General features: G+C 46.4%; 1 protein-coding gene across 1 annotated transcript; it reads left to right on the top strand.

Moving 5' to 3' along the window:
• The first annotated feature begins 26 nt into the window (after positions 1 to 26).
• Positions 27 to 4,309, top strand: LOC111925198 (prostate stem cell antigen-like). The gene is made up of 3 exons (XM_086876869.1): positions 27 to 297; positions 2,641 to 2,745; positions 3,860 to 4,309. The coding sequence occupies exons 1-3, from the start codon at positions 246 to 248 to the stop codon at positions 4,069 to 4,071; spliced, it is 369 nt and encodes a 122-aa protein (XP_086732995.1). The 5' UTR covers positions 27 to 245; the 3' UTR covers positions 4,072 to 4,309.
• The last annotated feature ends 11,285 nt before the right edge of the window (positions 4,310 to 15,594 follow it).

Here is a 15,594-nt window from a genome sequence, read left to right as displayed (position 1 = left end):
CAAGGGTAGGAGGGAAGGCGGGGGTGGCAGCGGTGGAGGGGAGCCCAGAGGGTGGCAGGGAAAGAGGAGAGGCACCAAACGCAAATATCCCAACACACAAAGCAACCCCTCCCTTGGTCCTGCCAGAAGCTCCCTCAGGTGCCTTCTCAGGGATGACCTTGCGGGCACGCCCGGCCTCCCAGGATATATAACCTGCCCCGGGAGGAAAGAACCCAGAGAGGCAGCCCCAGAGAGGTTATCCCAAGATGAAGGCTTTCCTTGTGCTCCTGCTGGGAGCGCTCCTGTGCGTGGACTCAGGTAAGACCCCGCAGAGGATGCGCCCCGCATCCCTCCCTGCGGATTTTCAGTCTGCAAGAAGGATTTGTGACGGGGTTTGGCGATGAGGGAGGAGATGCTGGAGCATTGTCATCCCAAGATATTTCCCTTTGGATGGGTGTTGAGTGGGAAAAATGCACAGGGCTGCCCTGGGGATGGTGGGATCTGAGTGCTGGGGAGAGAAACTTCCAGGACAGGTAAATCCTGAATCCTGGATTAATCAAAATCCAAATTTTCTTATGCCAGACCATACAGTTATGGGGGAAGGGGAGGGGCTAAGTGGGGTGGGAGGATTATTTTGCTTCTTCCCAGGCTATCAAAATTACAACATTTATGCAAAGTTTTCCTCCAACTTTTTTTTTCTGACTCTTCCTTTCAAAAGTGGACTCTGATGCTGCCCAGATTTCCAGAGTTTTAGTAGGACAGTAAAGATTACAGTGCCATGATACGTTATTTTACAGAGTGAATGGGTGGGGTATAGACAATGTCAGTTTTTTATAGCCTCAGCGAGATAAAAAATGGGTTTAAAGCAGCTTTTCCCTGCTACCAGAGAAGAGAAGAATCAAATTTGAGCAGTTGCTCAGTCAGCAGACAATGCTTAAGGAATAAGCTGTGAAGGGTCTTGCACAGCCCTCAGACCTTCCTCTCTGCCAGCTTCCATCAGAACACTCAAAATTTGACTTTTATTGCTTTAAAAGTCAGATCAATGTGAGAACAGAGTGCAGCACTCAGACAAATTGGGGGTTGGCTCCTCACCTCAGTGACTGCCTCATTTAAACCAGAGAGGCTTGGACAGAGGGAGACCTCTGTGCCTCAGGTTAATTCCTTCACTCACTAATTTCCAAACAAGACTTTCCAGTGTCCTAAAAGAGTCATTCAGGCATTAGGATATTGAGTTGGGGGATTTGTGATGTAAGTTTGGTGGTCATGGGGCTCAAGAAAATACACATACACATACATTTATATGTATGCATATACACATATATATATATCAACTGACAATTGCAAGACTCCAGTGACACCCAGGGGCACAAGTAGTGACAGGAACAGATAATTACACCACAAACTCACTCCTCTGGGGACAATTTTTCACCAGGGCTGGATGCTTCGGAGCTGCCAGGGTTTTCCTGCCTTTCCTGGATGCACAGAGCAGCCCAGCAGGTGTTGCCAGCACTGATTTCCATCCCCTTCAGAGTGACATTTCCACCAGGGATGGGGACAGGGGATGACCTGGTGGTCAGAGAGGGGTGAAAGCCATTTGTACTTTGATTTCTAGGAGGGAGTGGTGAAAAAGGCAAGTAAAAAGTTAAGAACTGAGGCAAGGGGCTGGAAGAGACTTTGCAAATTCCTGCTTCATCCCCCACTCAAGGCCAGGTCAGATGGGGATTGGAGAAACTCGGTCTAGAGGGATGTGATGAAATGATGAAATGATCCTTCCAACCCAAACCATTCCAAGATCCTCTTCAAGCTCAGCTGCCCACCTGCTCTCTTTTTTTTTCTCCCTCACTGCACTGACTACATCCAAAATACCTTCAGCATCTGCCAAACCTGATTTACACCTCAGCCAAGTATATTATTATCCACAAAAAAATAAAAAAAAAAAAAAAAAAAAGGAAAAACCAATTTTTTTTTTCCCAAAGCAGAGGAGATACCTTCCTTTGAGGATCCCCAGGAATGATCCTGTTTCCCAGTGCAAGCACTCGGTAGAATTCTCTGGAGAGCTTCAGATAGACTGAAGATACATGAGAAGTGTAGAATTGTTCCCCACCTGCAGGGCTGGGTCCAGTTCTGGGGTCCAGCATCAGAAGGATGTGGAGCTGCTGGAGCAAGTCCAGAGGAAACCATGGACATCTCCATGGAGGTCTCCGTGCTCCAAGGGCTGGATCCTCTCTCCTCTGGAGCTGGGAGAGCTGGGGGTGTCCATCCTGCAGAAGAGAAAACCCTGGGGAGACCTCAGAGCCCCTTTCAGTGCCTGGAGAGGCACCAGGAGAGTTGGGGATAACTTTTTAGGAGGTCCTGTTGGGATAAGATGTAGGCTAATTTATTAAAGCTAAAAGAGGGTGGATTTAGGTTAACTATAATTAAGATATTTTATTATAATTAAAGTGGTAAAAAATAGATCAGGATGCCCAGGGAAACTGTGGCTACCTCATCCCTGGAATTGTCCAAGGCCAGGTTGGATGGGGCTTGGAGCAACCTGGGATAGTGGAAGTTGTCCCTTCCCATGGCAGATGGGTGGAACTTGATGATTTTTAAAGTCCCTTCCGACCCAAACCGTTCCATTACTCCCTGATTCCTCTCCTAACCCCTCTTGGTCTCTTGCAGGCTCATCTTTGCAGTGCTACAGCTGCACATCCCAGCTCAGCAACTCCAAGTGCCTGACGAAGAAGGAATGTGGCGAGAAGGATATGTGCAAGACAGATGTGATCCGTAAGGAAAAGCAGGGGTGGGAAATGTCTTAGTTGGGATGTTGGGGCCAAACATCTTCCCAGTCTCAGGTGTCCCCTCCAGGCTCACCCAGTCTGAATACTACAGGTGGTTTGGGCCAGCAAACCCCACCCTGCAAATGTCTATCCCCTGCACAAAATTGGGTTTATTTCTCTTTCACAGCGCCAAAAATTATTTGCTTGCAAGGGCAATGGTTAATTTTTTGCAGTAATTGCAAACGGGAATTAAAATGGGAGGGGCTGAGTGTGGTCCAGCCTGGCTGTGAAGTTAGGAGGCGCTGATTTGAGGTGAAATCAATGAAAATGACAAAATTTCATCTCTGTGTCTGTAGGAAACTTGAAAAACTAGGATTTTATCCTTCTGTTCTAGATCTGGTTTGTGCCAACAACTGATCTGCTCTTAGATCTGGGGCACAGAACCCCAAAAAACCTCACATTTAAGGTTCTCTCTGTCAGGCTGTAGATTTGGTATCTCCAGTAGGAATTATCCCAGCTGGAAATGTGCAAATCCATGACATTCACATGCAGGAGAGCCAAGATGTTGTAGAACTCTGTTATTTATTGCACATGGCAAAGATTTGGTGCCCAGAACAGATTTTAGATCTCCTGGAGGAGAATGGATCAAATCTCCTGGAGGTCAAAATCTGCTGGTAACCAGCAGTTGCCAAAAATAGCCAAAAAAAAATGGGCTGTGAAGCAAATCGAACAATAACTGTGCCATCTGAAGTGGGAATAGCCGTGTTTCCACCATTTCCCAGGTGCTGAAAGGTTCCATGCACCAAAGATGTTTGGGATGGGGCTTCACATGAGGGAGGACAGGGTTAGATGGGATATTAAGAAGAAATTCCTCGTTTTAAGGGTGGTGGGGGCCAGAGAAGCTATGGCTGCCCCATCCCTGGAATTGTTCAAGGCCAGGTTGGACAGGGCTTGGAACAACCACCAGATGATCTTGAATGTCCCTTCCAGCCCAAACCATTCTGTGATTCCAATTTTCGTCCCACGGAACAAGCTCAGATAAGGACAGCATCCGGTTATTCGGTTCCATGAGGCTTGGCTTGTACTGAATCCTTGTAATCACGGTCCTGCTTTCCTCCCAGGGGTTGTGGGGCTCTTCAGCATCATCAGCAAGGGATGTGACTCCTCATGTGAAGTATCCTACCAGGACTTCAACGTGGGCAACAGGAACATCTCCTGCTGCAGCAGTGACCTCTGCAATGTCAACGCCGCGGGCAGTGTGAGGTCCAGCTATGGGCTGGCCGGAGGCGTAGCGGCCGGAGTGCTCTGGATCGTGGTCAACAACAAATTTTGAGGAGCAAAGATGCCTCTCATGGCCACAGAAAGTCTTGGAGCCCCCTCCTAATAACAGGAATTGTAACCAGGGGCAGTGGGGTGTGTTGGGCACCTAGCACCCTGGGAGCTGATGGCAGCTCTTTGCCATATGATGGCTTCTGCTTTAATCTTATTACAAAGCTCAAGTGCGACCAGATAAGGAAATGTGTGTTCCCATTATCTGCAAAACACCTAAAATAAAGTTATTTCTCCACCAACTGTGAGTGTGTCACGTGTCTATCACTCGGTCACCTCTTTCTGGCCACAGCAGAGCTGCAGGTGGGGGTTTTATGTCCAGCCAATGTCCAGCCCAGGTCACTGCTGTGCAATGTGACCTGAAGTCCATTTTGTGACCAAGTAGCTGGCCCAGAGGATGAGGGAAAGGCTGCAGATGTATCTCCCTGGAGTTCAGGGAAGCCTTTGATGCTGCTTCCCATGATGTTCTCCTGAAAAAACTGGCAGCCCAGGGCTTGGGAATGTGCACTCTTGGCTGGGTTTAAAACTGGCTGGATTCCAGGCACAGAGTGGTGGGGAATGGTGCCACATCCAGCTGGTGGCCGGTCACCAATGGTGTCCCCCTGGGATCAGTGCTGGGGTCAGGCCAATAGATTTAAAAAAAAATTAAAAAAAAAAAAATAACAGAAGCTGAGTTTTCAGGGCGACAATCATCAATAAATATATTGATCTGCATGAGGAGGTCAAGACCACGCTCTGGAATTTCACAGATGACACCAAACTGAGTGGGATGTTGATCTGCTGGAGGGCAGGAAGGCTCTGCAGAGGGATTTGGACAGGCTGGATCAGTGTTCCAGGGCCAGTGGTCTGAGATTCAATACCAGTGAGGTGTCTGAGTACAAGGCAGACTCTTTAACATCTCTCATGTACAGTTGTAGCCCCTCTCTGTGGCTACAGATTCAGTTATCCCATGCCTTCTCCAGCTGATTTATTTTATGGATATAAACTTGGATGTTCCCACCTTGCATTGGGAGATCCTTTGGCAAAGGCAGCAGGAAAAGCACTGTACAAAGAGGCCCAAGAGACACTCTGAGGTGGGTTTTCCAAACTACAGCCACGTGAGGAGATCCGGTAAAAAACAAGGAAGAAAACATGGAGAGTAAATCTGGGAAAGCCCTGGGTGGGAGAGCAGGATTTAAGGAGCTGTGAAGTCAGGACAGCAATGGGAGGAGGATTAAAAGGGGAGGGAGATTGGCCAAGAGCCCCAAATTCCTCTGTTCCACTTTAAAACCTATTGGAGCTGCCAAGGATGTGAGGATCCAGAGTCTGAAACAACAGGGAATCATTTCCCTGGTAGGGATGCATCACCTGGAGGATCCACAGCCATGGGACAAGGGTCAGAATCCCATATGGGATGAAGTCAAAGGGATGTCAGGAGATAATGACACCAATCTGCTGTTGTGAAAGACAAAAGTGCGTAAATCCTCGGGATGCAAGGCTAATTGTAAGGAAGCTGCTAATTGTAGGAAGCTGGGAAGGGGTTTTTCCCCGGAGGAAATCAAGAATGAGCCACCTTGTTTATAGGAATCCAATCTGGTTATTGGTGAAGGGAGGATATGGGACAAGTGGAGTGATTTATTCTGGCTTTTCCAAACCTCCTGAGTCACATCCCTGAAAGGGGGCTCATCCACCTGTAGGTCTTCAGTCAGGCTGTTTTCTGGGTGATCAGCTCCATGGAGTCTCCATTCCAGGGAATCCTCTCCTTGTCCCTGACACCTGAGACACGCCCAGTGCCCACTTTCTGAAACAATTCCTGGGCGTGTCCACATCCAGAGGCCATTCCCAACAAGCAATTTGGCTACAGTGGTCTTTTCTGGAGACTGGGAATTTAAGTGGCCAAGGCCTGGTGGCTCCAGAGCCATCAGAGTCTTCAGGGATGTTGGGTGAAAGAGCCTCTTCCAGCTTCTGTCAAACACATTCATAAAATCATGGAATGGTTTGGGTTGGAAAGGACCTTGAAGATCATCTTGTTCCACCGCCCTGCCATGGGCAGAGATACCTTCCACTAGACCAGGTTGCTCAGATCCCCATCCAACCTGGCCTTGAATGCTTCCAGGGATGGGAATTTTGGGAATGGAGGCTGTTCAGCTTGAGTTTAACATGTTGGTCCCATGGCAACGCTGTCTAATTCCTCGAGCATGTAATTGAGGAGTTTCTTCCCAGAGCCACGAGGTGGCTTTCCCAAGCTCTGGTGGTTGAGAACCAATGTCTAAACACACTCAGAGGATCAAGGGATGATTTCTTCTCCCAATTTCTGCTCTGGAGGAGTCCAGGATTGACCACTGAGTTATTCTCATCTGGATTTACCTAGAGATAAATCCTCTCTGTGGACATATCTGGAAGTCACACAGGTAGGAAGGCACGGAGCACCTCTCCAATAAGGAGAGACAGAGAGAGCTGGGGTTGCTCAGCCTGAAGAAGGGAAGGCTCTGGTGAGAACTTTCAGTGTCTCAAGGGGCTCCAGGAGAGCTGGAGAGGGACTTTGGAAAAGGGATGGAGGGATAGCACACAAGGAATGGCTTCCCACTGCCAGAGGGCAGGGATAGCTCAGATTTTGGGAAGGAATTGTTCCCTGGGAGGGTGGTGAGGCCCTGACATAGGTTTTCCCAGAGAAGCTGTGGCTGGCCCTGGATCCCTGGAAGTGTCCAAGGCCAGGTTGGATTGGGTTTGGAGCAGTCTGGTCTAGAGGGGGGTTCCAGCCCAAGGTATTCTGTGATTCTGTGATTTGGTGACGAGGTAGTTTAAAGAAGGTGCACTTGGGAGAGGCCAAGACTGGACAGACACAGTAAAGAACTGAGCAGGAACCCCCTGTGGGACTGGTGGCACCTGGCACAGTACTTGGAATAACCCCAAACCTCACTCTCCATCCAGGTCACCAACAGAGCAGCCTCAAAAACAACCCTCTGAATTCTGGGACGGGCAAGGAGGTGGTGAACTGGGGCAGATAAATGACTCAGCCATGGATCAGAACCTGGGCTGGGCCAGGGCAGGACCAGGAAGAGGATGGGATGTTTTCCCAAGGGCTGGGACTGCACATTGGCAGAAAGGTTGGTTCCCCCTCCTGCTTTAAACCCTTCACAAATTTCAACAGGACTGTAGGTCAGGTCACTCTGCTCTGCCCTGCACCCTCTGTCACTAAAGTGCTCTGTGGGTGCAAAAATCTGTGATAATTTACATTTTAGGTGCTGATAAAAACATCCTGAGTGCTGCTGCAGGACACACAAGCACAGTATTCATCTGAAAATCAAGGCTGGGTGTATTTTGCCCAAGGAAGTTGCTTCTTGAACAGTTTTATCAGTTCTTCTGTCCTCTCCACACTTCTCAAGAGGCCTAAAATTGAGGACAGGGTCTTTAAAAAACTCAAGTGTCCCCAGGCCAGGTTTGATGGGTCTTGGAGCAATCTCATCTAGTGGAAGTTGTCCTTGCCCACAAGATGATCTTGAAGGTTACCTCCAAATCAAAACATTCCACCATTCTAAGGCTTCATGATTCTCTTTACCCCTGGTACAATTAACCATTATTCATCATCCCTGTGGATAAGGATTAGGCCATCCAGTATTTCCTACAGCCCATTAAAATTTACATCCAGTGCCTTTAGTAGCCTGAAAACTGTCACCAAGTTCCTCTGAAATCAACCCAGTTTTCAGCAGCTGATTAAGAATCAGATTTAAACCACAGGAGAAAGTCTCTGGGGCAGAGAGGCTGGGTGAGCTGGACTTGGGACCAGCTGCTCCTTGCTGTGCTCCGCATTTCCTTCATGGCCTGGGGCAAGCTTCACAGCATTTCCATTCCTCTGCCTTGTACAGATGTTATCAGGCCAAATACATGGAGAGATGCTCAGATAGCGACTTTAACGGGCCAGGGGAGAGATTGAGGCTAAAAATGATCTCACAGAGTCAGCTGGGGGAGGCTCGCCCGTTCCCAGCTCACCCTGCCCAGCCACATTCCTGCTCTGAATCATGCACATGTTGCTGTGCACTGGAAGTGTTTTTGAGGACAAATAGAGCTGAGAGAGACCAGTTAGCTCTCTATCTCTTATAAAACTGATGCCTTTTTAGGGCTACCTAAAAACAGAGGCCAGACAAAATTAAAAGTATAAAAAGCAGTTGTATTTATTGAAGGGCCTTCGGGTACATTTTGGGCAGATGAAGCCTACCCAAAAAAAACAGACAACAGGTCAATTTTCATACTTTTATAAGTTTAGTCCATTTGCATATTAGGGGTTAATCTTCCAATTACAACGTCAAGTATTAAAGTAATTTACCTCAAGTTTAGTCCCCTCACAACTCACTTTTGTATACATTTCTCAGGGCCTGAGACAGTGAGGTGTCCCTGATTCCCAGGCCTAGAGGGGAATTGTTTTGCCAGAGCAAAATGGGAAGATCGTAGCTAACACTGTATATGGACTTTAGAGTTATACACTAAAGAATTACAGGATTACAAATATAAAAAAAAATATAAAAGCTTAAATCCTAAAGCATCGTTACTGCTAGAACCAATCCAAATTCCTGCCCTTTGCAGAACTTCCCTCAATGAGTTGTAGCTGCCCCTCATGCAGGACGAGTTCATCCCATGGCATCTTGACAAATCCCACTTCCATCCTGCCACTTGACAGCTCCGTGTGCCAGAGATCCCTTGATCCCCCATTTCTGACCTTATCCTGAGCTCTCCTAACGCCTTTCCAAACTCCTCCTCAGGACTCCTTGCAAGGCAGGTGCTGCTCTGACTCCTCTGATGATGCTCTTGGTGCTCAGATTCTCTTGCAACCCCAACCTCCTCCCTCTACGGCTTCTCTGATTTCTCATCCATATTTTATGGAGACATTGCCTTAAAAGCCATCAACTCAATGAAAAAGCTCCTGTAACGTGCCTTTCGCAGAATTTTTTACACCAGACAAGTTCATCCCATCTATGCCTGGAATAGTGAAATTTAAAGGCACCTGCTCACCTCTGCCAGTGGTTCTTCACATTAATCACTCAAAGACACCATGAGCCAGCCCTGGGACATTTCTCAGCTCTGCTGGTAGCCCTCCCTGGCTGGGGCAGTGTCACCACCTCCCCTGAAACAGAGGTGACAGGCATGGGTCTGAGTCAGAAAAGGCAAAAACATTTCCCTGCTTCCTCTCTGCTTATTTTCATTCCGATTCAATCTGGCCTTGAGGGAATCCACGGAATGAGGGCTTCACCCAGGGCAGGGAAGTGAAAGTGGAGTGATGGATTTGTTCTCCTCAGGGGTCACCACACACTGAGGTGTTTGCAGGGACAAACCCGGGTGGTGCCAAATGAGTTGTGAAGTCTGCCTTTGGATTTACATTTGGCAGCAGCCTTTGAACTCGCAAAAAATAACAGATTCATCTTCTCTCACAGACAAATTCAAGAAAAAATGTCATCTCTGTCTGTAACCTCCACTATTTCTTTAATGAAGAGGGAGGTAATCATCCTGCTTGAAATACTATTTTTGGACACCATTTCAAATGCCATAATTAAAAAGAGAGGAAGGTGTGGCCAAGATTTCAAATCATTAGTTGAGAGGTGATAATTTGAACACACCTGACCTATTTAGAAAAATGAAGGCAGACTTGCCATCAGAATTTGACTATTGAAATAAGATGTGAATATTAAAAAAAAAAAAAACAATTAGGAAAACAACCCTTTCCACTCTTGCTCTTGCAGGGAGGAGGCAGGGAATGGTAATTCCTTGTCATGGACGAGGTGATCATGTTCAGTCATTGCCTTTGGACTGTCTCCAGCTGCCTTGCAGTAAAATGACAGAGCATTTAGAAACATTCTCACACCCATGGACTATCAAAGACAGCTGTTTCCCTGCCCTTCATAATCCCAGCCAATTAATTTATCTTCTTTGATGTTTTCGCAGCAGACATTCTGTTATCAGGTGCTCTTCAAGTGCACCAGCTCTGCCCTGATTCTCCTCATCCTTCTGATGGGGAAAAGAAATATTTGCCTTTACGACAGAGATCTGTGGATTCACAGCATTCATGGCAAGCAGGGATTCATTGCCAGCATGTCCCTGTCAGAAATTCTTGCAGGGATTTCATCAGTATCCATAAGAATCGAGAAATCCCTGACACTTGGATCACCAGAAAAAATGTATTCAATATTCAAATATTCAAATGTATTCACTCCCTGGGTATCCCCCAAATTTATTGTCTCATTGTGGTTTTTTGGGGTTTTTTTTAACATTACTGTACAAGTTCTGAGGCCCATTTTGGGGTAAATCAAGCCCAGGACATCCTGTAACACATTGCATTCCCTGGAAGGATCCTGCTTAACAAGCACCAGAGGTGGGATACACCCACACACACCCCCCAGAAATGCAGGGTGAATAAAGGATGAGAAAAATATTCCCTTAAAAATCATGTAATCCAAAATACAAACAACTTTACTACTTTTCTGGCCTTCTAGGAATGAGACCAGCAAGGCCCAGGCCCAGAGGTCACAGTGGACACCTCTGGGCACTGGAGGTTCCTCATCCCTACTGTCACCAGCATGGGTTGAGCTCAAGGATCTCCCAATTTCTGGGGGTGGCAGGGGAGTTAAAACAACCCAAAAATCATTTCCAGAGGCAGTTTGGATACAGTCAGTGGGTTTTGGCAGGAAAAAGAATCACAGACCATTCTTTTAGTCAGCTTCAGTGCCAGAGACTTGTCCTCAGCATTTCTGTCCCTGCCCATGGCAGGGAGTTGGTTGAGAGGATCTTTGACAATCCTTCCAAAATTAACTATTTCCATTATTCCTTTGGTCTTTAATTTTTTAGATGCTCTGCAACATCAGTTTCAAACAACAAATTCTATTTATTGCAGTTGAGATGCATAGCAAAAGGCTGAAGATGTTTGAAGAGACTGGAGGGTTTTGTGTAAAAATGTGACATTGAGCTGCGGGATTGCTCAGGCAGGAGAATACTGAGTAATCTGAAAGAAACTCCTCTTCCAAATAGATTCAAGAGTTCCCAGACTGAACCATTCCCTCCGAACCTGGATCTGTCCAAACCCTTTTCAAAGTGTTTTCAACCAGTTGCTATCTCAACCCAGGTCAAGGTCTACAAAATTGGTCATTGCTGTTGCTGGTCCATGGAAAATCCTCACGTCTGGGGCTGCACATCCGTGTTCTCCATGCTCAGCAGGAATTCTTAATATCCAAGTTGAAAATGTTGTTTTCCTCCAAAGTTTTGTGACTCTGTTCTAGGGAAATGTCTCATTCCCAGAGACCTTTTTGTGAAGTGGAAAAGAAATGCAAGTGCAGACTGGGATGGGCATTTATTCCCCAGCTGTGAAAGAGAACTAAATTAATGATTAATGGGATAAAATTTGACAAGTCTAAATGACAGATTCTGCACCAAAGATGGAACAATGCCAGGCACAAGATAAACTGGGAGAGGAGGGACTGGAAACCAGTTCTGCAAAAGGAATCTGACAGGAGTTCCATAGGAGTCACCAGTGTGTCCTGGCAGCCAAGAGGACAAACCACATCCTGGGCTGTGTCCAGGGAGATTATCCCACTGTGTCCAGCATTGCTGTGCCTTCCCCTAAAACATTCTGTGCAATTCTGGGCCCCACAAATTAGGAATGATGGGAATGCCCTGGAATGTGTCCTGGAATGAGGGCAACAGAGCTGGAGAGGGGCTGGAAGGAACACCCTTGAGTGCTCTGGGCTTGCTCAGTTTGGAGAAGATGAGGGTGAGAGGGAATCTCATTGCAACTCTTTGAGGAGGCAAAGTGGAGATGGACGTGCTGAGCTCTTCTCTCTTGGATCTGGGGACAGGACATGTGGGAAAGGGTCAAAACTGCACCAGGGGAGGCATAGACTGGACATCAGGAAGTATTTTTTTATCAAGAGAGTGGTCAAACACTGGAACATCTTCCTGGAGAGGTGGTCAGTGCCTCAGCTCTGTCAGGATTTGGATTTCAGAATATGCTTTAAATTCTGGTAAGCCTTGAATGGGTCAGGGACTTGGACTGGATGGGCATTGTAGGACACTTCCAACTGAAAATTCTATTCTATTCTATTCTATTCTATTCTATTCTATTCTATTCTATTCTATTCTATTCTATTCTATTCTATTCTATTCTAATCTAATCTAATCTAATCTAATCCAACCTGTTTAGGACAGATAGCTCTTTCCCTGCACAGATTTCACCACGCTTTCTGCGAAGAGCCCCAAAACGCCAAGGGTGGAGCCCAAGCAGACCAGGAAGCAAAGCCACAGCACCGTGCGGCTACACCAAGGTAAATGCCCTGCCACCACCACCCCGGTGACTCACCACAGAATAAAAACCAGGGGACAGCTTTGCATCATGGAAATGACGGGGAAACTTCTGTTGGCTGCAGGATTAAGATGTCGACATGAACAAGCCCAAATCCTCTGGCTAAAGTAGAACTCACAGCTGCCTCTTTCCAACCGAACAGCGGGATTAGGGGCAGGCAGCATCCTGAGGACAGCCAGGGATGGAGGAGGCAAGGAGACAATGCAGACTCTTGGTGAAGGTGGTTGGTGAAGGGTGGATGTGCTGCTCTGCCCCACATGACGGGGCTGCCTCTCCAAGAGGAGCCCAAGAGGAGAAGGGTCCAATCCACTTCATCAGTATCAGGTTCAGAATCATGGAATGGTTTGGGGTGGAAGGGGCCTGAAAGATCACCCAGTTCCAGCCCCCTGCCATGGGCAGGGACAACTTCCACTATCCCAGGTTGCTCCAAATCCTGTCCAACCTGGGCTTGGGCACTTCCAGGGATCCAGGGATAGCCACAGCTTCTCTGGGAAACCTCTGCCAGGGCCTCACCACCCTCACAGAGAAGAATTTCTTTCCAATATCCCACCTAACCCTGCCCTCTGGCAGTGGGAAGCTACTTCCTGTGTCCTGTCCCTCCATCCCTTGTCTAAAGTCCCTCTCCAGCTTTTTTGGAGCTCCTTCGAGTACTGGGAGGAGCTCTCAGGTCACTAAAGAGCTTCTCTTCTGCAGACTCTACAATCCCAACACTCTGAGCCTTTCAATATATTTAATAGTACACCAAGATAACAGTTCCCACACATCACAACCAAGTGAATATTGCACTAAAGTCACCCTTATTTTCTTTGTCACCTTCCTCCAACCCCATCCAGGCAGAGCTGCCATGAGATTTGGGAGTGCTTTCAGCAGAAACAAGGTGTAAACTTTAGTCTCACCTTACTCACATGTGGAATAACTTTCAAACCTGCTCAGTTCCACACCCCCCAACCTAGTGGAAATGTTACCTGGGCACTTCTTCCTCCATCATCCACTCCAAATCTTGGAGTTATCCAAATATGAATTGCCAGGGCCCTGGCACTGCCAAAGCAGTGGAGTGTGGAAGAGCTGGATTCAACTGTACACAGAGCTGAGCATTGTCCATAAACTTTTTATTTTAGCTCTGGGGGGGGTATTTGCAAGCCTGGAACCCCAAATGAGGCATGGCCCAACATCCTTGGATGACAGGACAGCTATCCAGGATTGACAGATGGGCATTGGAGGCTGACAAGACTAAAGGTTTTCCTGTAATGTTGATGCTGGGGAGGTCATAAAGCCTTTGCACTCTTGTGTCTGACAAAAACATTCCTTCAGTCCAAACCAGCCTTTACTTCTGTTCTCCATCCCAATTTTCCAGTCATGAAGGTGGATCAGTTCTCCAGCCTTGAGAGCTCCCAGGCTGGCACTAAACCTGGAACATTTACATGGAGAAGTGAAGGACTATTTTATTCTTATTTTTCTTATCTCAGACAATTCTTCCCTGCTGTTGAGTGTGCCCATATTCAGGAATCCTTTCTCCTTCTGCTAAGAAATCCCATCTCTTTTAGAATCATGGAAAAGTTTAGGGTTTAAGGGGCCTTCAAGGCCATTTAGTTCCAATCCCATGCCGTGGGCAGGGACACCTTCCACTATCCTAAGTTGTTCCAAGCCCTGTCCAACCTGGCCTGGAATATTTCCAAGGATGGGGGAGCCATAGCTTCTCTGGGCAATTTAATCTGGAGTTTCACCTCTCTCACAGGGAAGTATTTCTTCCCAAATTCCAATGTAAATCTTCTTTTAGTTTAAAACCATTTCCCCTTTGTCCTATCAGCATCTGCCACTCTCCCTCTTTATCAAATCTTCCCTTTTTATCTTTGTGCTCCTTCCATTCTCGACTCCCTGTGATCTTTTGGATGGGAATTCAGGTCCCTCAGCCACAGTGAAATGCACCCGGTGCTGCGAGTGGTGCATTGCACGACGTCCCTGCACTGTCCCTGCTGACACAGTCCCATCCATCAGGATCAGATATTCTGCCCAGGATCATTGTCCTGGTTTAGGGACAATCATCCAAGAATTCCCGCGTCTTTCATCTCCCAAACATTTCCAGGCGACGTCCTCGTTTGCAGCTCATACGACTGACTTACCGTGGTGGATGATCCTGTTTAATCCGTGACTTGTATCCAAGCCACCTGGTTGTTCAGGATATCCTGATCTTTCCCAGAACTGCTGAGGCTTTACCAGCTTGTGCCACCAGTAAATCCCGTCCTATTTGGCATCTTTCAAGATCTTAACGGGAAAAATTAAGCAAGAGCACCCCAAAAATGAAGAATGGTGCTGATGAATTTCCCCAGGCTCATATCTCACTCCCAACACTTTAAATATTTCCAGTTCCTCCACTGCCAAGATTTAAAAAATTCTCACCCATTTTATATCAATTTAATTTCTATCCATGCCATCTTAATAAATATTTCCACGTTACTCTGTGTTATTACTTTGCTAAACTCACGATAATCTGACTTTAACATGAAAACAGCAAATACAACATTGGATTTTAAGTATTTTCCTGGGTTTTTTATTATTTTCCTTCCTTTAAACCTTGTTTTTCACTCCTGCCTTTCTATTGAGGCCAGACAGAGGTTGTTACCCCTCCTCTTTTTAATTTAGGTGCTGATTTCTGACCTCATGATTGTTCCTTGACCAATTTATAAATATTTGGGAGTGGATCTGGACCTGTTGATCTGTATTTCAGTTCTCCAAGAGTTCTGGGATGGAAAACATCCTGTCCTGCTTTGTCCTAGCTTGAATACATTGAATTTTTTTTTCCACCTCAGCTGTGGTTGTTTCTTTTTCTGGACATCTTTTTCTATGCCGTCTTTACCCCCAAAATCAAAAGCATTTTATATATTGAATAAACAAGTGGTTAATTTCATATTCAGTTTTCATCTATCACTACTTTCTTTTGCCTCTCAATTTAAAGGCTAAATAATTTTACATATTAATTAAATAACTTTAAATAATCCACTTTAAATAAGTGAATAAGTAACATTCAATGTCTTTTTTGAAATCTAAGTAATTTTGACTATTGCAAGTTTTTACTTTATACATTTCTTAACCTGCCCCATGTTGTTTTGTCTGCTGCTCCATTTTTCATCCATTCCTTTAGGCTTCCCTCTCATTCCTGGAATAATCTTTGAAATTATTCACCCATGTCAGGCCACAGTTACTCTTATA

Source organism: Cyanistes caeruleus, chromosome 1 (genome assembly GCF_971803275.1).
Source record: "Cyanistes caeruleus chromosome 1, bCyaCae1.hap1.1, whole genome shotgun sequence".
NCBI classification, from domain to species: Eukaryota; Metazoa; Chordata; class Aves; order Passeriformes; family Paridae; genus Cyanistes; species Cyanistes caeruleus.
Note: the sequence above shows the minus strand (reverse complement) of the source record. Positions and strands in the feature narration are given on the sequence as shown.

Coding starts and splice junctions, on each gene's coding strand:
- LOC111925198 (XM_086876869.1), top strand. CDS start 246: ATGAAGGCTTTCCTTGTGCTCCTGCTGGGAGCGCTCCTGTGCGTGGAC. Junction 298..2,640: donor GCTCCTGTGCGTGGACTCAG/GTAAGACCCCGC, acceptor GGTCTCTTGCAG/GCTCATCTTTGCAGTGCTAC. Junction 2,746..3,859: donor GTGCAAGACAGATGTGATCC/GTAAGGAAAAGC, acceptor CTTTCCTCCCAG/GGGTTGTGGGGCTCTTCAGC.